This window comes from Pristiophorus japonicus, chromosome 15 (assembly GCF_044704955.1).
Source record: "Pristiophorus japonicus isolate sPriJap1 chromosome 15, sPriJap1.hap1, whole genome shotgun sequence".
Classification (NCBI taxonomy): Eukaryota; Metazoa; Chordata; class Chondrichthyes; family Pristiophoridae; genus Pristiophorus; species Pristiophorus japonicus.
In genome coordinates this window covers 38,908,346-38,934,128 of record NC_091991.1, presented here as the reverse complement: position 1 = coordinate 38,934,128, position 25,783 = coordinate 38,908,346, and the positions used below count along the sequence as shown (strand labels likewise).

General features: G+C 41.7%; 1 protein-coding gene across 3 annotated transcripts in view; it reads right to left on the bottom strand.

Annotated features, from left to right (window-relative positions):
- cttnbp2 (cortactin binding protein 2) overlaps positions 1-25,310 on the bottom strand; it is a 162,316-nt gene extending 137,006 nt beyond the window's left edge. For all 3 annotated transcript variants that reach the window (XM_070900329.1, XM_070900331.1, XM_070900330.1), the window contains exons 1-2: positions 25,232-25,310; positions 24,212-24,319 (exon numbers count right to left, since the gene is read on the bottom strand). In XM_070900329.1, coding sequence (XP_070756430.1) covers positions 24,212-24,319; positions 25,232-25,306 — 183 coding nt within the window. In that variant the 5' untranslated portion in view covers positions 25,307-25,310. The remainder of the gene's footprint in view (positions 1-24,211; positions 24,320-25,231) is intronic.
- Between the last annotated feature and the right edge of the window lie 473 nt (positions 25,311-25,783).

The window sequence follows — 25,783 nt, the reverse complement described above, 5'->3', positions numbered from 1 at the left end:
TGCAAGGTGCATTACAAATCATTGCATTCACAACACCTGCCCTTGAGATTCACTGCAATCTACCATCTGTGCATTTGTGATAACTCCCTAACTAAATCAAGCTTGCTGATCATGTCAAACGCAGAATAATTACAAGATAAAACAAATATAATTGCGATCGTGTTTTATCTCCTACTATTGGAACAGTACTATTTCCTGACAACACTACATAAATACATTTTCTACTGAATGACTGCCTTTAGATTGGTTTAGATACAGATAGTTTGAGACATTGACAGTTACTCAAGTCACCTTCGAGACAAGATCTTCGCACAAATGCATTCAAAAGCAGTTTGATCCTATCGCTAAGCCAGCTACAAATGTCAGTCAGGAATGTTTACGCCACTAATTGGCACATAAATGAGTGGACATTTAAAACAAAATTTCAGAAGAATAGTACATATGTTGTTGAAGCAAATTTGCATCAATAAAGCACTGAAAATACAATGCAAGTCTTTATAAGAATAAATAGGCTGCACTTATGGGTCAGGCATTTTTTTTTCAAAACTCCACATGCTAAATAACATGTATTGTGCCAATCTGAATCAAACATGCAATTGTCCTCCAGGAATATTCATGATGTGCAGTGGAGGAAAAAATAGCTGATCTGGTAGATTTGGGTAGGGTTTTCCAGTATATTTATTTTGCTGAATTTAGTGTTCAAGTTCAGCACTGGCAGTCTTGGGAATAGATTTTTTTTTTTTTTTACACTCCTGAGTCAGCATTTAGCATCCACATGCCAGATTAGATGCAGAATAAAGCTCCACCCAAGTAGAGGAACCCTCTTTACCACCCTACAGTGGTGTGACAATTCCACTTGTAACCCATTTTAGTTACTTCATCTGACCCTCCTGGACTATAAAATGACACATAAATTTTCCAGTTGGATATATACAATAATATACCCTGACCAGTCATATGACATAAAACATCTCCACTTATGACTTAACTAACTGGTATCACATGGAGATATTTAATAGTCCAGATTTTGAGGGAGCGAGGCATCTCGTTAGTTAGACTTTTTCTCCTCACCCTTCAGCTCAAAATATTTTTGCAATGCAAGTTGCTGGAAGTGCGAGCTGATAGCAACGGCGTGTCTGAGATCTTAGTGAGCAATAGGACCAACAGTCTATCTCCTTAATCAATGAGATTTAAGGAGTGAGAAAGAAACCAGGGGAATGATGGAGGAGGAGGATGAATTAGTCAAATCAGGTACAAAAAATAAAAATGAGAGGGAAAGAAAGATTGGGTTGAGAGAGAGCGAGAGCGAGAAGGAAAAGAAAGACAAAAATTAAATATTTAACATTTTTGATTTTACAAATCTCACACAATAATTTACTACCTGTAGGAATGAGACTGCATGGTTTAAATTGCTCCCTTTCAGGGCTGGAGAGGTTGATTGGCATGGCAGGACCACAAATCTCCTCATTCCAAAGATAATTACTTACAGCTGTAACTTTCTACGGCAAGTTTAATGGTCAATTCATGCGCAACTACATGAAGCTCGCGGGGAGGTTGACAGCGAGCTGCCGTTTTCGTGAGGTTAACGACAGAGTGGTGCAAATCTTCCAGCAACTTGTGGTGATTCGCAATTCATGGGATGTCTCTTCACCACAAATAGCTGGATGATTTACACATCAATAATGACAAGTGCATTAAACTTACTGCTATTTTGGCAGCAAATTTTGGGCCATATCACATGACTAGCCAGGATAGATTTTTGTAACTTTTATTCTGGCTGACTCAGATTGAGTTTGGGGAGGTTCTACGTGATAAACTCTATGCTGAATATAGCTTGTGCCCCATTTTTCCATTATACAACCTTCTTTTAGGTATCCAAATTGATGATACAATATAGACAAAGTGCATTGAGTATATGGTGCTAATTTTGTTAACTTCCCCAAGTCTCTAAAATAGACCTCCAATCTGGTTACAAGAAACAAGCGTTCACTTTTAATGGAGTAAGATTTACAACATCATTGGCTGCAGTTTAGTCCAAGTTATAGTTTGGTTTGTAAAGGCAGAATTCATTTTGTGGTATTGGACACAATAACTGTCGCACCGAGGTGTATAGGTGGAGCGTCCGAAATCCGGGAATCTCAGGACCGAGGCCGTTATGGATTCCGGGTATTTCTGGATTTCGGATGTCCCGAATCCGGAATCGCCTGTGCCGAGGTAAGGATTTTGTGAATGTTTTGTGAATTTTTATTTTTTGTTTTTTGGAATTTGTTTTGGTGTTTTTCCCCCTCCCTCGGCCCAACTCTAATCAGTTGAAATAAATGTCCGGATTCCGGAACATTCTCCGGATTCCAGACGACCCTGCCACGGGTCGGCCCGAGCCCAGGTTCGTGGTTGCTCCAGATTTTGTGTATTTCTGGACTTTGGAACGTCTTTCCGACGTCCCCAGCCCGGAAACGCCTGGGCCAAGGTAGGTGGGGGGTGGGGATTGGGCAGCCTAGCGGTGGGGGGGGGGCAGCCCGAGGCGGGGGAGAGGGCGGCGGCGGCCCGAGGTGGGGATCCGGATTCCAGAACATTTTCCGGATTCCGGACAACCCACCACGGATCGTCCCAGTGTCTAGATTCCAGAACTCTAGATTCTTGACACTGCACCTGTATGTGATATAATGATTTTGTCCATGAGATCTACCTCCTGCTTTCCCAGCCTTATTCCTACTTAACTGCAGAACACCCGATCTGATATTGAAAACGGTTGCCAATCTTATGTCCCTCTCCTTTTCAAATCTATCACCAGCAACTCCCCTCAAAAAAAAAACACCCTTGACCCCTCTGTCCTTCCAAACTACCACCCCATCTCCAACCTCCCTTCTCTTTCCAAAGTCCTTGAACGTTTGTTGCCTCCCAAATCCGTGTTCATCTTTGGCACAACTATGTTTGAACCTCTTCAATCAGGTTTCCACCCTTGCCACAGCACTGAAACTGGGGTCATTAAAAGTCACAAATGATACTCCATCTGATTGTGACTGTGGTGCATTATCCATCCTCATCTTTCTTGACCCGTCTGTAGCCTTTCACACAGTTGTCTACACCATCCTCCATCAATGCTTCTCCGTTGTCCACCCAAGTGGGACTGCACTCGCCTGGTTCCACTCTTACCTCTCGAGTCAGCCAAATGGCTTCTCTTCCCATCCCACATGGTTACTTTTGGAGTCCCCCAGGGATCGATCCTTGGCTCCTCCGATTTCTCATCCACAAACATCAGATACCGCATGTATACTGATGAAACCCAGCTCTAACTCACCACCACTTCTCTCGACCCATTCACTGCCTAGTTGTTGTTAGACCACTTGTCCAACATCCAGTTCAGGGTGAGATTAAATTTATCCAATTAAACACCGGGAATGGCGATTCCCTAGCCACCTATTCCATCCTCCTCCCTGGTCACTGTCTCAGGCTGAACCAGATTGTTCACAACCTCTGTGTCCTATTTACCCCTGGGCTGGGCTTCTGACCCCATATCCACTCCATCAAGACTGCCTACTTCCACCTCTGTAATATCATCCGCCTCCACATCATGAAACTCTCATCCATGCTTTTGTTGCCTCCACACTGAACTGTTCCAATGCTCTCCTGGATGGCCTCCCAACTTCCACAAATTTAAGCTCATCCAAAACTCTTGATGTCCAACTTGCACCAAGTCCCGTTCACCCATCATCCCTACTGACCTACATTAGATTCTGGTCCACCAATGCCTCGATTTTAAAATGTTCATCCTGGTGTTCAAATCCCTCAATAGCCTTGTCACTCCCTATCTCTGCAACCACTTCCAGCCCTATAACACTCCGATGTCTACGTTCCTCCAATTCTGGCCGCTTGACAATCCTTCACTTTATTCAACCGACCTTTGGCAACTATGCCTTCTGTTGTCTAGGCTCTAAGCTCTGGAATTCCCTCCCAAAACCTCTCCGCCTCTCCCTCTTCCTTTAAGATGCTCCTTAAAATCTACCTCTTTGACCAAGCTTTTGGTCACCTGTCCCAATGTCTTTGGTTCGGTGTGATTTTGTGTCAGATTATACTCCTATAAGGCACCTTGGGATGTTTTGATACATTAAAGGCACGCTGTTGTTGCTGATTTAATAGCACTTCACTACATTTACCTAAACATATCCTGGGTAATAAACTTTGCACAATTTTACTTAATGCTTTTGACCAATTCTCTGCTTTAAGAGACAGATATCTCATCACATATTATCCTATCAGTATGTATTTGTAATGAAAACCAATCATATATGTGGGCAAATGGGTGCATATATGAAACAGTTAACTTAGTATTGCATCAACTTTTGGGGCTGTACCAGTCAATAATCTTTTGCCTTGCACCATCATCCCTTTTGTAATGTAATCTCTCTCACCTTCCACCCTATCACAGACCTTCCCTTTTGTTCTTTCCTGCCTTCCCCCCGTCGCCCCCTTTCCCTGCCTCTGTACTTGCTTAAAACCTGTTTCACCTCTAACTTTTTCCAGTTCTGATGAAAGGTCATCGACCTGAAACGTTAACTTTGCTTCTCTGACCACAGATACTGCCTGACCTGCTGAGTATTTCCAGCATTTTCTGTTATCATCACTGTAATCAATCATTGCTCTAGTATAAAGTAAAAATATCTATTTTATACAGGAATCCTATAGCAGTCCTAAACAGATCAGCTACGATTGACTGCAGCTCGACAGTTTAATAATATACAAATTTCTGCAAGTTAACAGCCCTTGTGGCCTTTTAGGCACGTACGATGGAAAATGACGATAATGGTCTTCTTAAAAGAAACTACCAAAAATAAATTAACTGGCTTACACGCAAATCTTTTACAGTTTTAATATTTAAAAAATGCCCAAGAAAGTGTAATTAAAAATACAGGAATCTGCATTCAGTTTAAAATGAAGAATGTTCTCCAGAGGAAATTCTTCAGAAATGATTGGGATTAATGCATTCTGAATATTTCAATCTATTTAATTCATTCCAGCATAGACGAAATCCCTGATATTTCCAGCAATTTCCTATTATGGTATTAACTAGGTTATTTAGCCTATTGGGATTTTGCGCAGGCAAAAAAAAAATACTCTGCTTGCAAGCCATCTGAATTCCAGATTTATTGTAAGCGTAAAGAATGTTGAAATTTTGAAGCTTTCAGTAGTATCTGTAAAAGCTCAGTAATATACTTGTAATATATAATATTGTGCTTCATCACCCAGATCAGTCCATAGATACTTGTACATTTATAGAAATTTAAGATTCCATTGGCTAATATACTTTATTAAGGGAGGAGAAAGGAGGAAATTGGATCAAATGATATTGAAATGCAATCTATCAGTACACAATATACAACACGTTGCATTATTCAATTTTTTCACCAGTACATTACATCCATACATGTGGTAAAAGGCAAGTACTGCGCCAGTATGTTATTAGTAAGCAAACCCATATACATTTTTCCTCAGGGCCTGCATGTTTTGATGCGATCAGATCTAGTGTCCTTAAATCCACTCTAAACTTTTCCATCCCTGATACACTACACTAACTGGCTTAACTCTGAAGGGCGATACGTTGAAGCATTTTGACAGGTGATACTTAGTCATAGTTAAGTTTAGTGCAATGTTCACTTCACAATTTTTTGAAAGAGACTCAATATAGTTGTGGGTTCATTCCAGAGCCACAATCTTTTTCAGACCAATAGAAAACTTTCAAAAGGACAGAATTGTCAGAAGTTTTATATTTATGTAAAAGACTGCTCAAAAAGTTACAAATGGGTTGTGTGCCCTGTTTTCTGGGAAACAATGACAGTGCAGAAAATATATATATATATATTTTTGCGTTTTCTGCTCCTTTTAAGCCCCTCTATACCACCTATCATTTCTTGAATTAAGACTGCTAAGCAATTTGTACTCCAGCCTCTTAAAATGTTGCATAAACTGTTATGTATTTGTAAAGCATGCACTCCCATGTTCGACCACCAGGGAGCACATCTCCTGAAGTCCCAAGGGATCCCAGCATCCCTTGGGAGCACTGTAGATAAGCCGGCCCCCAAGGCCAGTTCCTCACTCTGGAGTGTCTTAATAAAGACTGAGGTCACTGTTACTTTAACCTCCCTGTGTGCAGTCTCATCTGTGTTAGGAACACAGTAACTGCCGACGAGTATACGAATCCAACGCAAAGATGCAGCAAGCTGTGGGCATCCTGGAGAAGTTCTCGGAGGGTAAGGACTGGGAAGCCTATGTCGAACGGATAGACCAGTACTTTGTAGCCGAGCTGGACGGAGAAGGAAGTGCTGCAAAAGGGAGAGCGGTCCTGCTCACAGTCTGCGGGGCACCGACCTACAACCTCATGAAGAATCTTCTGGCTCTGGTGAAACCCACAGATAAGTCGTATGAGGAGCTGTGTACACTGGTTCGGGAGCATCTTAATCCGAGGGAGAGCATCTTAATCTGATGGCAAGATATCGGTTCTACACGTGCCAGCGATCTGAAGATCAGGACGTGGCGAGCTGCGTCGCCGAGCTAAGGCGACTTGCAGGACAATGTGAGTTTGATGGCTACCTGGAGCAAATGCTCAGAGACCTTTTTGTACTGGGCATTGGCCACAAGACCATCCGACGAAAACTTTTGACTGTGGACACACCGACCCTCAGTAAGGCCATTGCGATAGCACAGGCGTTTATGTCCACCAGTGATAACACCAAACAAATCTCTCAGCACACAATTGCTCGCAATGTTCATAAATTAAATGGAATGGTGTTTGCGAGCAGAAATGTACAGGGCAGAACCCATGAGTCTGCAACTGCCAGCAGGCCTCAGGTGACCCAGATGACTCAGAGCCCCCAAAGGATGAATGCAAGGCAATTCACACCTTGTTGGCATTGTGGAGGCTTCCATTCAGCCTATTCATGCCACTTCAAAGGGTATGTTTACAAGAGCTGTGGAACAATGGGGCACCTCCAATGAGCTTGCAGACGAGCTGCAAGCTTTGCAAAATCTGCTAACCACCAAATGGCAGAGGAAGATCGGTCAAAGCAATTTTGAGCCTCAGAGGAGGCAGATGCTGAAGTACACGGGGTGCGCACATTTTCGACGAAATGTCCAGCTATAATGCTAAATGTAAAATTGAATGGCTTAACCATAGCCATGGAACTGAACACTGGCGCTAGCCAAACCATCGTGAGTAAAAAGATGTTTGGTGCAACAAGGCACTCAGACCAGCCCTGAGCCCCATCCACACGAAAGTGAGAACGTACACCAAAGAGCTCATCACTGTCCTGGGCAGCGCCATGGTCAAGGTCACCTACGAGGGCACAGTGCATGAACTGCCACTCTGGATTGTCCCGGGCGATGGCCTCACTGCTTGGAAGGAGCTGGCTGGGCAAAATCCGCTGGAACTGGGATGACATCCGAGCGCTATCACATGTCGATGAGGCCTCATGTACCCAGGTTCTTAACAAATTTCCTTCCCTTTTCGAGCCAGGCATTGGAAACTTTTCCGGGGCGAAGGTGCAGATCCACTTGGTCCCAGAGGCACGACCCATTAACCACAAGACGCGAGCGGTACCTCACATGATGAGGGAGAGAGTGGAAAACGAGCTGGACAGACTGCAATGCGAGAGCATCATCGCCCCAGTGGAATTCAGCAAGTGGGTCAGCCCGATTGTTCCAGTACTCAAAAGTGATGGCACCGTCAGGATTTGCGGTGATTATAAAGTAACTATTAATCGTTTCTCACTACCGGACCAATACCCGCTACCTAAGGCAGACGACCTATTTGCGACACTGGCAGGAGACAAGACATTCACCAAGCTCGACCTGACTTCGGCCTACATGACGCAGCAGCTGGAGGAGTCTTCGAAGGGCCTCACCTGCATCAACACGCACAAGGGACTGTACGTCTACAACAGATGCCCGTTTGGAATTCGGTCAGCTGCAGGAATCTTCCAGAGAAACAGGGAGAGCCTACTCAAGTTGGTACCACGCACGGTGGTTTTTCAGGACGACATATTGGTCACGGGTCGGGAAACCGTCAAGCACCTACAAAACCTGGAGGAGGTCCTCCAGCGACTTGATCTTGCAGGGCTGCGGCTGAAGAGGTCGAAATGCGACTTCATGGCAACAGAAGTGGAGTTTTTGGGGAGAAAGATCGTGGTAGACAGGATTTGGCTCACAGACGCCGAGACAGAGGCTATCAGGAATGCGCCCAGGCCACAGAACATCACGGAGCTGCGGTCATTCCTGGGACCCCTCAACTATTTTGGTAACTTCCTACCAGGGTTAAGCACCCTCTTAGAGCCCCTATATGTGTTATTGCGTAAAGTTGAGAACTGGGTATGGGGAAAAACCAAGTAATTGCTTTTGAGAGAGTCAGAAACATTTTATGCTCCAACAAGCTGCTTGTATTGTATAACCCGTGTAAAAGACTTGTGCTAGCATGTGATGCGTCGTCGTACGGAGTCGGGTGTGTATTACAACAAGCTAACATTGCGGGGAAGTTGCAACCTGTCGCCTATGCTTCCAGGAGTTTGTCTAAGGCCGAGAGGGCCTACAGCATGATTGAGAAAGAGGCATTAGCGTGTGTGTGTTCGGGGTAAAGAAAATACATCAGTACCTGTTTGGCCTCAAATTTGAGCTGGAAACCGATCACAAGCCCCTCACATCCCTGTTCGCTGAAAACAAGGGGATAAATACTAATGCCACAGCCGCACACAAAGGTGGGCACTCGCGCCATCAGCGTATAACTATACCATCCGCCACAGGCCAGGCACCGAGAACAGTGCAGATGCTCTCAGTCGGCTGCCATTGCCCACCACGGGGGTGGAAATGGCGCAGCCTGCAAACTTGTTGATGGTGGCGCAGCCCGCAGACTTGTTGATGGTCATGGAAGCGTTTGAAAAGGATAAATCACCTGTCATGGCCCGCCAGATTAGGACTTGGACCAGCCAAGATCCTCTGCTGTCCCTAATAAAAAACTGTGTATTGCATGGGAGCTGGGCCAACATCCCCGTTGAAATGCAAGAGCCAATCAAGTCGTTCCAGCGGCGAAAGGATGAGCTGTCCATTCAGGCAGACTGCCTGTTGTGGGGTAACCGCGTAGTGCTACCAAAAAAGGGCAGGGAGACGTTCATCTCGGATGTCCACAGCACACACCCAGGTATAGTAATGATGAAAGCGATAGCCAGATCCCACATGTGGTGGCCCATATCGACTCTGACTTAGAGTCCTGTGTACGGCAATGCAGCGTGTGTGCTCAGTTGAGCAACATGCCCAGAGAGGCACCACTAAGTTTGTGGTCCTGGCCCTCCAGACCATAGTCGAGGATCCATGTCAACTATGCGGGCCCGTTTCTCGGTAAAATGTTCCTGGTGGTGGTGGATGCTTTTTCAAAATGGATTGAATGTGAAATAATGTCAGAAAGCACCGCCACCACTGAAAGCCTGAGGGCAATGTTTGCCACCCACGGCCTGCCTGACATACTGGTCAGTGACAACGGGCCATGTTTCACCAGTGCCGAATTTAAAGAATTCATGACCCGCAATGGGATCAAATATGTCACCTCGGCCCTGTTTAAACCAGCCTCCAATGGGCAGGCAGAGTGGGCAGTACAAACAATCAAACAGAGCCTCAAACGAGTCACACAAGGCTCACTGCAAACCCGCCTGTCTCGAGTACTGCTCAGCTACCGCACAAGACCCCATTCACTCACAAAATGCTCCCGGCTCAACTACTCATGAAAAGGACACTTAAAACCAGATTCTCGCTGGTTCACCCCAATCTGCATGATCAGGTAGATAGCAGGCGGCAGCAACAAAATGTAAACGATGGTCGCGCCACTGTGTCACGGGAAATTGATCTAAATGACCCTGTGCACGTGCTAAACTATGGACACGGTCCCAAGTGGATCACAGGTGCGGTGATAGCTAAAGAAGGGAGTAGGGTATTTGTAGTCAAACTAGACAATGGACAAATTTGCAGAAAGCACCTGGGCCAAACGAGGTTGCGGTTCACAGACTGCCCTGAACAACCCACAGCAGACACCACCTTTTGAGAGCCCACAGCACACACCCAAAGGGTCAACGACACCACCTCGGACCAGGAAATTGAACCCATCACGCCCAACAGCCCAGCAAGGCCAGGCTCACCCAGCAGCCCTGCAAGGCCAACAACACGCCAGCCCAGCGAGGGCACAGCCAACATACCAGAACAGACATTTGTACTGAGGTGGTCCACCAGGGAAAGAAAGGCTCCTGACCGCCTCACCTTGTAAATAGTTTTCACTTTGACTTTGGGAGGTGGGGGGGGGGGCGGAAGAGTGATGTTGTGTATCTGTAAAGCATGCACTCCCATGTTCTGCCCACCAGGGAGCACATTCCCTGACATCCCAAGGGATCCCAGCATCCCTTGGGAGCACTGTATATAAGCCGGCCCCCAAGGCCTGTTACTCACTCTGGCGTGTCTTAATAAAGACTGAGGTCACTGTTACTTTAACCTCCCTGTGTGCAGTCTCATCTGTGTTAGGAACACAACATAAACCACCTAGTAGAGATGCACAAAACCGACAAGGGTAGATTTCTTTTCAATTATTCTTGGGGAGTGGGCATCGTTGATAAGGCTGGCATTTATTGCCCATCCCTAGCTCCTCCAAGTTGGTGGTGGGCCTTCTTCGTGATCCCGATAGCAGTTGCATAAAACTAAGTGGCTTGCTGGGACACTTCAAAGGGCAGATAAGGGTCAACCACATTGACATGGGACTGGAGTCACATATAGGCCAGACCAGGTAGTGATGACAGGTTTCCTTTCCTAAAAGGACATTAGTCAACTAGTTGGGTTTTTATGACAATCCAACAACTGCACGGTCACTTTTACTTATACAATCTTTTTAGTTCCAGATCTTTTTCAAAAATAGGAATATAAATTATGAAACTGCCATGGTAATTCTCTGGATTATTCGTCCAGGATTCTGGATTACCTATTCAATAACGACACTGCCATACCTGTAACATATGCCAGGCAGGTACTTTGTAAACTGCATTACTTTGAATAAAGAACACAGTCATTACACCTGGAATTTGCCTATAGTAAATAGCTTCACTCTCACGCAACTTTTAATCAAAACTAACCTTTTGAGTGTCAAATTAACCCCTTTCTTACAAAATGTCAGAATTTTTGTTTATCATACAGAACACTTACAGATCTGATAAACTGTTACATAATTAGAAAAGTACTCCAAAGTAGCAACATTTAGTCTCCGTTAAAAGGTCTAAAATAATTATAGAAAAATCAGCAGCACCGCATAAATGCAATAATTACTGGAATTCTGTCTGGCATCAGCATGTACACAAGAGGTAGTTATAATATTCAGTCAATAAACACCAAGTCTTTTGTTGTGCGATCTGCTGTTGCAGACAAGCTGAAGTGATTAATGAGATGGCATTATACATTACAATGCAATTCAGATCTCACAGTATTCATTCTCTCCCCGCTACATCCTCATAATTCTAAATGCCCTATATTTTGGAAATGACCATATATAGTGTCAGATACCCCAGAGAGCTGGTTTATCTACCAGTACCAGATGGCACAAGCTACCCCTCCTTCTGCTTTCCCTTAAGCACAACCAGTTTTTATAGGGCTTTCAATGGCTAATATGCCGATCATCTGTCCCAATGTAGTGCTCAGACATGATTATCACTCGGATTTATAAAGCAACTCTTTATGGATTAAACAATACAATTTGCTATTATTCTGTGCTTAAGTTCAACATGACTCAGACGAATTTAGTCCAGCAACAAGAGAAGGCTATTCAATGTGGTGATGTAATATAATGTAGGTTATCATTTCCTTTTCGTGCAGGCATTAGAAACGTTATTTATGGCTTACATCATATGGTAGGATTATTTAAGAAACTAATGCATAAGAGTTTGTCTATATTTTGATCAAATTAAAACTGGGGGAAAATTTATTTAACTTCCTATTGAGTGGATCATATTTGCCCTATCCAAGCAACACACTATCGGTAGAAAGTGATATAATCCGAATGGCATAGGTATGCAACCTGTAGCCATAGGCCCATAAGTTGTCCCAGGCCCGGAAAGCTCAGGCAACTCAGTCCGTTTTGCATTTATTTTTCTTATTTAAAAGTTTGTCCCATTTCAATTTTGTGGGGCTGGAGGTTTGAAGGGGTTGTTTTTAGTGGATAAATCCTAATACCAAGATTTGGCAGTACCAGCAACTTGAAATATATGCAGATTAATGCATGCATGGATTTAAACTTTATATGTAGATACTGAGATTCTGTGGAACACATCTATGCAGTCCAAGATGACAAATGCTTGGGCAGCCCAGTTACAGGATTTTCAGCTAAAATTTTGACATTTATAGTAAGGTATTCTACTACCTTTCCATAGACTACATACAAATTTATGTAATGGCATTATTTCTGTACATTCTGAAACAAATGCATTTTCATGGCAAAAACAGCAACCAAGATTCCTACTGAAACAACCACTTCATTTTCAGACTTGAGATGTATGCAAATTAATGGGAACATGAATTTAAACTTCATCTGTTACATCCTGAAATTCCATGGCATGCATCTATGATAAAGATAAAAGCTTGCCCATTATAATATGTATGATACAGGCTAGGAGAAAAATATTTTTTTAATAATAGGTAACATGGATGGCAACAGAAAATGTATCAGTTTGAACTGTATTGTAAACTGCAAGCGAAGTAGTGCTAGAAATACCTCAAATTATTTTTTAAATGTTCAGTAACTCTGCAGAGCTCGACGACAATTATTTCAGTTCATTCAATCCAGTAACACGCCCGCTATCAGGAGTTTGGGTTCTACCCTTCTCTCAGCACAAACAACCCTAGCCAAAATCACAAACAACTATGGCTGTGACTTGATGCACGATCATTCACTATCGTCTCTGGGGGGCCCCCCCATAGATCTAGCCTTAGCTACCCTCCATCTTCTCGGTGCTCCTAGTGATATAATCTGCACAGGATCAGTTGTCAAATGTACGCTGATGATACCCAGCTCTGCTTATTCAATACTCCTCTCGACTACCACCAACTATAGTCCCTTGCCACTAACTCCATTACTCTTCCGCAGCATCTCTCTCGGAATGAACCAGACTGATGATAATCTTGGCATCTTGTTTGCCCTGGGTTGAACTTTAAACCCCACATTCTATCCCTCACCAAGACCATTTCCTTCCATATCTGCAATGTTGCCAGTTTCTGGTGAATGTGACTATTCCAAAACCACCCTTGCTAGCCTCCCATTGTCCCCTCAAACTTGCCCAAAACTGCCACACCTATCCTGTTCTGCACTAGTTCCCTTTCACCCATCACCCCCTCCTTGCTGATTAAAATTGGCTCCCCAACCCATTCAATTAAAAATCCTTACCTTGAATTATAACTTGATTCATTGCCTTTTCCCACCCTTCCACTGCAATGTTCTCCAGCCCAACATCTCCTCCCAAATGTTCACTCCGGACTCCGGCTTTATATGCATTATCCCTCACCCATATAGTTCATGACAGAGCATTCGGCCACCTTGGACTTAAGTCCTTCAAATCCCCTCCCTGAACTTCTCCACTTCTCTCTTTACCTTTAAAAGCTCCAAATCCTCCAATCAAGCTTTTAGTCAGATCTCTTAATCTTTTCCTTACTGGCTCAGCATCCATTATGCCTATTGAGGGAGTGAATTTATTTTAAATAAGCTATATAAATACAAGGTGCTGCTGATGATGATACCAGAATCTGGTACAACATATAGTAAGCTTTATGTCAGGAAGCGATGTGTCAACATGTATGTAGGATTTCAAATAATCTGATTATGTTTCTCAGAAACCAAACACTAACTGAATAGATCACTAAAAAAAAATTCTCAAATACTTTTAACTGCCATGCTACTTTCTCAACATGTTATTCTTTTTTGGATAATTTCATTCCTCCTCCACAGATTCCAAGATCTGACCTCTCCCTAATGCTGCTCTTATGCGGGTTTTCATTTATTTCCAGCCTGCCCACCCCCATTGCATTACTTCCTTCTTTCCAGCTGGCCCATTCCTGTTGCATTATTTGCTCCTAGCTAGTCTGCTCCTGCTGCATCATTGATTTGCAGTCGGCCCATTCCTGCTGCATTATCTATTTGCAGCTGGCCCATTCCTACTGTATTATTTATTTCCTGCCAACCCTTTCATGCTGAATTTATTTGCTCCGAGCCAACCTACACCAGCTGCAATTTCCACTTGAACCCAAAATTATTTCTAGCCAGCCCAAAACACCAGCATATAATTCCTTGATGCACAATGTTTTCTAACCATATAATCTGTTACATAAGACCCCATTAGGAAAGAGCAGGCCCTTTAACTCACTGTGAGCAACACCACAGGAGATCAACGAGGATATATTTTAAATCTTGGTTAAGTGAAGTTTATTACAATGAAGCACACCATTAGAAACAGGATTGCGATGACTAAACTCAACTAAAAATAATGAATTTTCTGGCCTGCTGATTAAATCTTCGGTGCTTATTCATACTCGTTACCCCTCAAATTCGGGTGATAATTTCCTTCATTCGGTATACTGTACTTCAGTAATGGTGAATCTCACTACTGGTGGACATTTGTCTAATCTTGTAAAACCAGCAACCTCCTTCAGTGCATGGCAGGCCTGTTGGACGAGTATTTCATTTTTGTTGGTTACAATTTTAGTGGCTACATACTTCTGCTTTCCCCATTCCCAATGAGTGGGAATGTATATCTGCAAATCATACAACATTGTAAAACTAATATCGCCATTGTGATTACAATCTTTTATTCCAATGGTATCTACTGCACTAATTTATTTGGAATTTGCATGCTGAGAATGGCACTCACAGTTTTCAGGAAGACAATTCTGTTGTCATTCAAATTTGATTGAACCTAAAGTTAATTTCCCCCTCTCCTCCCTCCTCACCCCGCCAACAAAATGTTGTTTTGCTGCCAGAAAATAGAACACCTCTGCTTCAGGATTTTAAATATTAAAAGTATGCCACTCTTCGGATTTAAATTACTCTACCTACCGTCCTCACTGGCAGACTATTCCCATATCAATACCTGCTGTGGTTACACTGAACTGAACAGAATCTATTCATGTAGAATGAAGACACGGCCATCGTGAAAGTGGTTTATATATTAGTAACAATCTCCTTTCATCTGCGAATAATAAACTAAAGCTCCTTCAAAACTGTAAAACTTCTGAATTTCCAAGACATTATTCATTACACTGTCAGAAAATTCTGCTAAGGATAAGGGGGAAGCCATTTAGGACCGAGATGAGGAGGAATTTCTTCACCCAGAGAGTGGTGAACCTGTGGAATTCTCTACCACAGAAAGTTGTTGAGGCCAATTCACTAAATATATTCAAAAAGGAGTTAGATGAAGTCCTTACTACTAGGGGGATCAAGGGGTATGGTGAGAAAGCAGGAAGGGGGTACTGAAGTTGCATGTTCAGCCATGAACTCATTGAATGGCGGTGCAGGCTAGAAGGGCTGAATGGCCTACTCCTGCACCTATTTTCTATGTTTCTATATCTTTACAAGCAAATAAATGCTTGTGGAACTTATTGTACCTATGTCAAATTGTCAATAATGATTAACATGAACTGCCTTTTTCCTCTATAATACATCCTTTTTCAGCACAGTCATCAACTTACACCAGTTATGCTTATTATTTTTGGACTGCAAATATTACCTGCACATAAATAAATCAGAAGACAGAATCAGTGGCTCCAACAAAGAACAGTCAATAATACTAACTCTTAATGGGGATGGGATTCACATTTTATAAGATGCAAAATTTAAAAACCACAAGGTCTGAGGGAGCCACTGATGTTGTAACATCCTGTCCATAGAGTACGGTAGGCAATGGTTCTAGTTCCCCATATCAAAATGCCCGATCTGTGCCATCTGGTGAAAGGTACCACATGAAAGCAAACCACTTCCGCGGAGAACCCATTCAAGTGGCACACAAGCAAAGTTATGATCAACTTCTATATATAATCTAAACTACTGCATGTGACTAGATGTCAATGAACTTCTAATGTCGAAGAGGCCAAAGACAAGACATCGACCACCACATATTTGCAATCAAGTAAAGCAAATATTAGTTAAAGAATTCCTTTACTATTAAAAGGAGGTCATAAATTGAACTGCATTCTGATTATATACAGGGTTTTCAGCTTGCAAATGCTATATAACAATAAAAAGCCTGGCTGAGTAAAATACATCATAAATGCAGGCAGGATCGGAGTCATCCTCTGAAATTTGGTTAGCTGTAGCAACTATAGTTTAACAGTTTTACAAATGTTTTGCTGCAGATACACTGAATTAACAAGACAGTTGCAATGCAAATTGTCACATGATACCAGTCGTATCCTGGAGCCAGAGAAAAACAAATCTAGAAATTTTACTTCAAAACTCAAGACACTATTATTATACATGAAGTTCCGAAATACATCTCCCACACTTCATGCCAAGCAAATGCAAATTCCTGCACCATGCTTTAAAACAGTATTTAAAAAGAAAGCCAGTCATTTCCTGCTGGATTCTTCTGACTGAGAAAAATTGGGATTTACAAGCAGCTACCAATCAGCAGAGAAACTTCCCCTTGAATTAACCCAAAGATTTGACTATTTACAGCAATGAGAATTTGAGTCCTTAATGTGACATACAGCTACATCTTAGCTAGTTGAATTTTTTTTTTGAGGAGGCATTTGATGCCAGAGAGTAGCAAAAAATGAAAGCGCACAGAATTAAAGGCAGTCTTGCAACATAGTTTGACACTGGTTGGGAGGTAGGAGACAGAGATTGGGGATAATGGAAACGTACTCTGATTGGCAGGATGTTACAAGTGATGTTCCCTAGGGATCTGTACTGGGGCCTCAGCTTTTCACCATATATATCAATGACTTGGAAGAAGAAATAGAGTTATATATCCAAGTTTGCAGAGGACACTAAATTAGGAGGTACATTGTAACGTCTTGCTCCCATCTGCACAAAGGGAGGTATACAGACTAAGTGAGCAGGCAAAATTGTGATGAATGTAATTCAAAGTGGGAAAGTGTGAAGTCTTCATCCAATTTGTATCCAAGGAAGACAAATCATATGTTCTTAATGGTGAGACACTAGGAACTGTGGAAATGTGAAGAGATTTGGATGTCCATGTACAGAAAGCACTAAAGCTAGTGGATGGGTACAAAAAGTATCAAAAATGCTAATGTATATTGGCCTTTATCTGAAGGAGGTTCGAATACAAAAAGGAGGGAAAGTTATGCTTCAGTTGTACAGAGCCTTGGTCAGACTCCATCTGAAATGCTGTATTCAGTTTTGGACATCGCACCAGCAGAGATATATATTGGACCTGGCGTGTGCACAGCACAGATTCACCAGAATGATACCAGGGATTAAAGGGTTAAATTGAGGACAGGTTGCATAACCTGGACTTGTATTCCTTTGAGCTTAGAATGATGAGAGGTGACCTATTTGAGATGTTTAAAATGACAAAAGAGTCCCCGAGAGTAGATAACGAGAAATGGTTTCTTCTGATGGTGAACCCAGACCAAGGGGGCACAAATCTTAAATTTAGACCCAAGAGTGAAATCAGGAAGACCTTCTTCCCACAGAAAGCAGTGGAAATCTGAAACTCCTCTTCCCAAAAGACTGTAGATGTTGGGTCAATGGAAATTTTCCAAGACCAATAGATTTTTGTTTGATAAGGGGATCAAAGGTAAGGAACAAAGGTGGTAAATGGAGGTACAGATAAGCCAGGATCTGATTGAATTGTAGAACAGTATCTAGGGGCTGAACATCCTACTCCTGTTCCTATTGTATACCACTTGGTTTAATGCATATAAAAATAGTGTATCCATGGTACAATACCCTGTCCTTATAAAAATCTTTCCGCCAACTTACTATGAACAGTGCTACTAGAGATCCAGTAGTAATAAATAACCTCATTTGCTTACCTGTGAAGCAAATACAATTATTTTTAAAATGTTTTCAACGTGTATTATTTACTTTACAACAACAACTTGCATTTATACAGTGCCTTTAACACTGTAAAAATTTCCTAAGGCGCTTCACAGGAATGTTATCAGACAAAAATCGACAGCTGTGTCAGTGAAACTTAAAAAGAAACTTCTAATACAGTCAGACAGTGGTCCAGGTAACACAGTTAGTTATTGTATTGGCCCTTCATTGCTAGGAGATAAATTTGGTTCCAGACCAGATGCAAGAGTCCTATATTGAACATGTTTAAGCAGGCTCAGCTGAAATCCTAGTGGCAGAGCTATGGGAAAAACTTTTATTGCATATCATCCTTCCAAATGCTCACCACATTATTACTCCCTCCTTGCTACCCACGCCCATTGTTGACATGTTTCTAGGCAGGACTCGGGGCAGACACTTCCTGACAATTTGATGCTTTCTAGTTAATTTCAAACACTTTTTTAAATGAAAGAGAACATGTTCATTCACTTTCTTTTGGACATTCCAAAGCACTTCACAGAAAATGAATTACTTTTGAAGTGCAGTCACTTATTATGTAGGAAAATATAGCAGCTAATTTGTGCACAAATAGCAAATGAGATGAGTTACCAGTTAATCTGTTTTGGTATTGTTGGTTGAGGGAGGAATGTTGGTCTGAGCACTGAGACAACTCCCTGCTCTTCAAATACTACCATCAGTTTAGTTACACTTCCACCTGAAGAATTCAGCAGTCCCTCAGTATTATACTGCCAACTTAGATTGTGTATCCTGGAGTGGGAATTTATTTCACATTTGATATATTTTTTAATCTAAAACATTATAGGAAAATAATAGATATTTGGGTTTACCAATATTCAACAGACCAACCAGACCATTACTTCCTTAAAAACTATTAACATTCATATGCCTCCTTCATCTGAGGCACTCTCTGTTAACACCCTTGCCACAATTCATCCAGGCATGCTCCTCCAGATTAGGGAATGACTCTCTTTTTCAGAAACTCACCCTGTCACAGAGATACTCTTCCACCTTCAAATCTTTCCCCGGAGGCATTGTATCCTTGACATGCTTCATACTATTGAGCCTGGCTGCCGCTTTTACCCACTATTGCTGACTTGCCCTCGGTGCTGCAGGCTGGGAATATTGCAACGCCAGGCATTCCTAGTTGCAGCACAGAGTCTGGTCCCAGATAACAGCAGCAGTGGCATCAGACATAAAACGCAGCCAGCATCAGCAGTAAGATGATTAGTGAATGATGGGCATTGATTTCCAAGACACATCCTTCAGGGCAGAAAAATCAGCTGCTGCGCCACCAACACGTGCTCCAATAATGATTTTCCTTCCCCCTTCCATTTGCATCTGTCCAACTATGCCATAACCTAGCGGGCATGGTTAGTGTCCATAGTTTGATAATCCCATTGAAATACCACAGGATGGTCATTGACAAAATCCGTACTGTTCCACTACAGGTTGTAGTTAAGGTATTTCATTTGATCATAGTAGAGAGAACTTCACTGTACATCGGAGTTGTATTATACTTGACTTGAGAATATTTAGCTGCAGACATGTTGTACCAAAAAGCAGAAAACTATTCTGACCGTAGCAGAAAATATTCACAAACAGAAATTTAAATTTCTCTCAAAGATTGGGAGAAATAAATGCGTAAATATAGTATCAGTTTATAATGAGTGAAAACTGTAAATTGGAAACTCGCATAGCCTTGTAAATCACAAGTGAGTAGTGACCCAGTTTCAGTGCTAAGTATAGAATATTTAATAGGACGTTTAAATAATGCATTTTCATAATCTGTAATCTAACTGCCGACACAATTAGATGCTTTCGTTCTATGAACATAGCACGACATTCCAATCAAAGAATCCCTACACAAATGGAATAAATTAATAATTCCAACAAGCACAATGTTATGTACCAATTCAGTTATGCTATGGTTGTCCAGCCCTTCCTCTTTCCAATTCCAATATCATGAAATGTTACATAAAAGACACTATGCAGCTACACTGCTATGTCACTTGGAAATTATTCCTCTCACTGGCATATGTTTCTTCAGTATAATCTATAATCTTCAATACACACCAAGGGATTTTTCTGGTACTGAATAATGTATGTTGCATATTCTTAACAGCTTTTATTTTAAGGAATCATAGCAATAATTGCAAAAAATGCTATTTTTCCAATTCTCAATTAAACTTTTTAAGCTAAAATGCATCCATCAATAGCCAGTTATATACACTGTAAAAGAACCCATATAGAAATACAGCAAAGTAACGATCAGACTGCCCACATAATGATCTGAATTGAATTGGTTCTCACCAATGTGTTACCACTCAGCAATTTGTCGGCAAACAATGAATCCATATTCAGAATTACTGATAAGTAGGAACTCATTGTGGTTAGGAGCACAATACGGTAAGCACTAGGGGAAAAAAATGTTCGCAACAAACAGAATACACTCCCAAGAACGAAGTTAACTGTCCCTTCAACAAAAAAAATCCTTATAAATGAATATGTTCCAAGATAATCAGACACTCAGCAAGAACATTTATATCCCTGATCAACTTAACTCACTTTCAAATGTATTCAGGCTAGGCAGTGCAGCAAATTGTCACTCTGAACAACCAGATTTTTAGCCTCCCAAAAGAAATTTGAATAAAAATACAACCTTCACTGTTCTAAATTAAAATGCCTCCTGATCTGAAGTTGTAGTGTTTATAAGTTGCTGTGTCTTAGTTGTTTGATACAACTAATGATGTGTTTTAGTTGTTTGATACAACTAAGACACATCAACTTTGCTTCATTTCTTTTCCAAATATGGCATTTTGTATATACTTAAATATATGATTCCCCAATAGTCCATAACCATATGGCATTCTTTGGAGTACATAATTCATTACAACATTACATAGCAGTTATCACGTAGAAAAAGTCCTATGGCACTTCACAGAAAATGAGGTAACGGGCATGGGACTGTAGAGGGGGAGACTAGGAGTGGTGACCAAAAGGAAGGCTCAGAAAGGTGAAGAGAGAAGTGGAGGGATAGAGAGGAATTGGGGGATAGAGTCCCTGTTTATAGGGCCGAGGCATCTGAAGGCCCTGCCACTGATGGTAGGATGGGATGAGCGGGGCGGGGAGGTAGAAGGAGTCCACAGAAGGCCAGAGTCAGAAGACACAGGGTGCAGAATATAAGGCTGATGTGGGTTGCAGAGCTAGGGGACAAGGCTGAGGAGGGACTGAAGGAGAGAATGATAATTTAAATTTCATGTGTTGAGGGACAGGGACCAAATATCTGTCAGCAAGGTGGAGTGATGGACAAGCAGGCTGAGTTTTGGACGTAAACACTTATTTTGAAAATGAATTGCAACAGTTCAGACAGAGTGTCTTTTTAACCACAACATTGTGGTATAATTATGCACATCAGCAATTTTCTCCAATGAAAATATGTCAAAAGTGATCTTCATCACTGGTACAAATATTGTGGATGTTTAGGTTTGTTAAAGTAGTAAAGCTACAAGACTCTCCCTAACGCCCCCACCCCCACCTCTCCTCCTACCCGCCCCCCCCACCCCCCTCCAACCAATTTTACCATAATAACTTTAACTAAAGAATGAAATACAAGCCAGCGACTCCTTTTAAAATATTACCTATTGACCTTTAAAACTGTCATGTAGGCGTGGCTAACAGACTAGTTCTAGTTGCATCCATGTGATGAACTGACAGTTTAAGGAAAACTTAAAACAAAATTAATTAAGTACTGAAGGCACTTGTAATCTGATGCTTACAAATCATTTATTTTAGGAAAATAAGAAAGAATGGATCCTGCTTGAAGCTGCAGAAACTGAACTGGTTCTTAGGCTAAGTATGGTCAAAACAATGGAGAAAATAACCAGTTAAACACTTCTACGTATTAAAACACAAGATTAGTACCAAAAACAGCACTGCAGTTTTATTTGAATGCACAGCAATAAAGTACTGTCAGAGCAGCAATGAAAATAGGACAACCTTAGTTGTCCTATATTTGGAGGCTCAGTTTAATATGGGTCACTATCACCACCACCTTGGCTTCACAATTATATAAATATCAACTGGAAAAAATTAATCTAATTATTATTTACACTTCATTTGCTCCTATTTAGCATATGACAACTTGCAACGCATCTCCTTGGATATATAGTGGCTCAATTCTAAATGTCAGCAAACATTTCACTGAGACTTTATCAACCATGTTGTATAATCTTGGAATTGGGGACAGCGCTTGTTTTATTAATTACAGGAAATTGATCCAGGCAAATTGTAACTTTGAGATGCAGCAAAATACAGATGCATTATATATAACATATATCACCATGCTTTTAAAAAAAAATTACATTGAATCTGAACCAGGTATATAACAGTAAATAATTTAAAGAAATGCAAAGCACCACACTAGTAACAGTAACTTATTGAAGTATCTTTGCAATCAGTAAAGAACCAAAGTATTGCAGGCAGGATATAGTTATACTGACAGTTCTGTCACGAGTATTGGCCAATATTCTATTACTTAATGTTTGCTTTTAAATGTTTTCTAGATTGTACTACACAACTTGGGCTGTTAAACAAGACAAATACAATCTCATAATTGACTTCAAAACCAACATTATGGTGTTTTAACACACAATATACTATTTTTCCTTTACTGGTATGAAAGATTTTTATAGAATCATAGAATGTTACAGTACAGTAGGCTAGTCAGCTCACTATGCTTGCATCGGCTCTCTGAAAAAACAATCCACTTTGTCCCATTACCCTGCTCCTTCCTCATACACAAGTTATTTTTTCAAATATTTAGCTACTTTTAAAAGTTAGTGATGAATGGTTATATTTATAGAAGGGCATTTCATTTCCTCTATATAACAAAAGCACCTAGCCTCTCTCTTTAAATTTACGTTCTAAAGTTTCTGTCTTACCAACCTACATAAGTTGTTTTTTAAAAAAAAAAACAATTTAGCTATCAAAACCCATCATAATTTTGAACACCACAATCAGATTTCCTCTTAATCTCTAGTATAAAAAGACTCTGTTTCTCTATCTCCTCATAACTAAAGCCTCATCCTGATATCATTTCAGTAAATCTTTTCTGTATCCTCTCCATAGCCTTGATCCTTTCTTGTGTAGATGCCTAAAACCAAAAATATTCCAGGAGCACAGTCTAAAAACTCAGGTGCAGAGTCTAAAATTTAGAGCCAGACCTTTCAGGAGTGAAATTAGGAAACACTTCTACATACACACGGTGGTAGAAGTTTTGAACTCTCGTCTGCAAATGGCAATTGAAAGAAAGACTTGCATTTATAGAACGCCTTTCACAATCACCGGACATCTCAAAGCACTTTACAGCCAATAAAGTACTTTTGGAGTGGAGTCACTGATGTAATGTGGGAAACAGGAAATTGATGCTGGGTTAATTTTAAATCGGAGATTAATATATTTTTGTTAGCTAAAGGCATTAAGGAATGTGGGGCAAAGGCAGGTATATGGAATTAGGTCACAGATCAGCCATGATCTCACTGAATGCAGAACATCCTTGAGGGACTAAATGGCTTACTCCTATTCCTATATTCCCAACAGCAGCCTAATCAATGATTTGAACGGATTTAGCCTTACCACTTTATTTCCCTACATACAACCCAAGAATCCCATAGATTTTAACAGCTTTATCAACTGGTCCTAATAATTTTAAATAATTCATCTGCACCCACAGCCTTCTTGAGAGCTTTGATTCTACCACACTTGTGAAATCCGTGCAGCACTTTTGATTTGTAAGAGTGCAGCTTAACTGTAAACCTTCCAGAAAGTATTTAATCCTGACGTCATCAAGTGGTACAGTAAAGCAAACAGAACTGCTACATAGTATAATGATGACAGCATTGCTTTACTGTATAGCACCAGTGTGAGAGGAAGTCACTGAAACTGCTAATATCTATCAACTTATTGTTTGCCAATTTGAATATGCCTAGCTGGAAAATTCCGGCAGCATCCTGTTTTCTTTTAAAAATGAAACGCCTGTAGAAAACATGTTTAGCACGCATTTGTATCAAGCGCTATAAATGGGAAAACCATCAGTTGAAAAAGGGAAAGCCTACCACTTACCCTTAAGGTTTCTATCACCAGATCCCTGGCTTCCAGTTCCCCTTCGAGGATGCTGAGAAGAGTCAGTAGTTCTGGTTTACTGAGATTGTCCATGTCAAATTCAGACTTCTATAAACACAGTAACAAATGTATAGACATTTACAAACGCATGTCAAGTTTGAAAGGACAAAAATAGGACAAAGATTAACACAAATAGGTAAACGATTGGTTCGAATGAGAGCACGAAACATGATTTTGCAACATTGGCAGTGTTAATTAAATATTCAAATTCAAAGACCGTAAACAATGTGCGTGCCGTGTAAAATAAATAAATAACCCAGATACATTGAGATGTATATACACACATTAAAAAATCAATTCCTTAAGGTGGACAGTCTCGATTTTTCTACCTTAAGCTTCAAGAAGGTTCCCATCAATCACAATTAAACCTCAATTAGTATACAATATAAAAGCAAATACTGTTTGGGAAAATAATATCTGCGATATGATCGAGCTTTGCCTTACTGAACTTGCACAAGATAAATGGCAGAGCGCTGCTGGCTCGGATTTCAGCTGCATGAAAGCAAGCCTCGGGGTTTTGTTTCATGGGAAACAAAGTGTTGCGGGCCAGCAGAATCTCGGCTGTGTGGGTGGATTAACAAAAAACGTATGAAGTGGATTTCGAATTTCCAAATGTGCCACTTTCCACCTTAAAAGAAACAAAACAGGATCTCAGCAACGGAACTAAAATGTGACAAAACCCAAAGCAAAAACCGTGCCTTTTGAATACACTTCGAAGGGGAAGCGACAAGAAATGAATATATGTACAGAGGGTGGGAGATCACATTTTGAAGGAGAGCGGGATAAAAGCCGCGGGCATGCAGAGGCGCTTCCAGCGAGAACTTGCACAGGGAACAGATACATTGTATCCAGCGAGGGCGGCTACATTCCACACACGCGACCTCTCACAATGTCTTTCCTTAATTCAGAAACAAATGATCTCTCCGTCGGCCCGGCGGAGGTCGCTGAGTGGACTTTTACCTGGCCGCTGTTCGGGGGCCGTTCCTCGGACGGGGGGTCGCCGCTGTCCGGCCGCAGCTCGCTCTCAGTCGCCATCTTGCCTTGTGAGGGAAAGCCGGGGAGACGAAGCAGAGAGAGAGAGAGACAGAGGGGGCAGAGTGAGCACCAGCACAAATAAACCCCCCTCCCCGCCAGCCAGCCAGCCCGCCCGCCCATTAAACAGCAAGCCCACACAGAGCTGCACAGGACAACCCAGAGAATGTGGGGCTGCCTTCAACCCACCTCAAACTAATCCCATCAACAATATTTTACAAAGGAAACCCACACCGACACTGGGGGGGGGAACAACAGCAGAGAGAACCTGAGCCTCGTTCAATTGATTGTAGGATTCAGGGGAGACTGTGCAACCTCGCCAGAGGGAGGCGGCAAGAAGCTGCTGGTAACTGGTATGAAGCACAGTTGGGCAGAACGGCGCTGTTAGCGAGGGGCTGTGAAATATTGAGCTTTGTGCCTGAATACTTCCAGGTGCAGAGTTCCTCTGCCCTGCCTGGTCATTTTTTGATAGTCCACTTC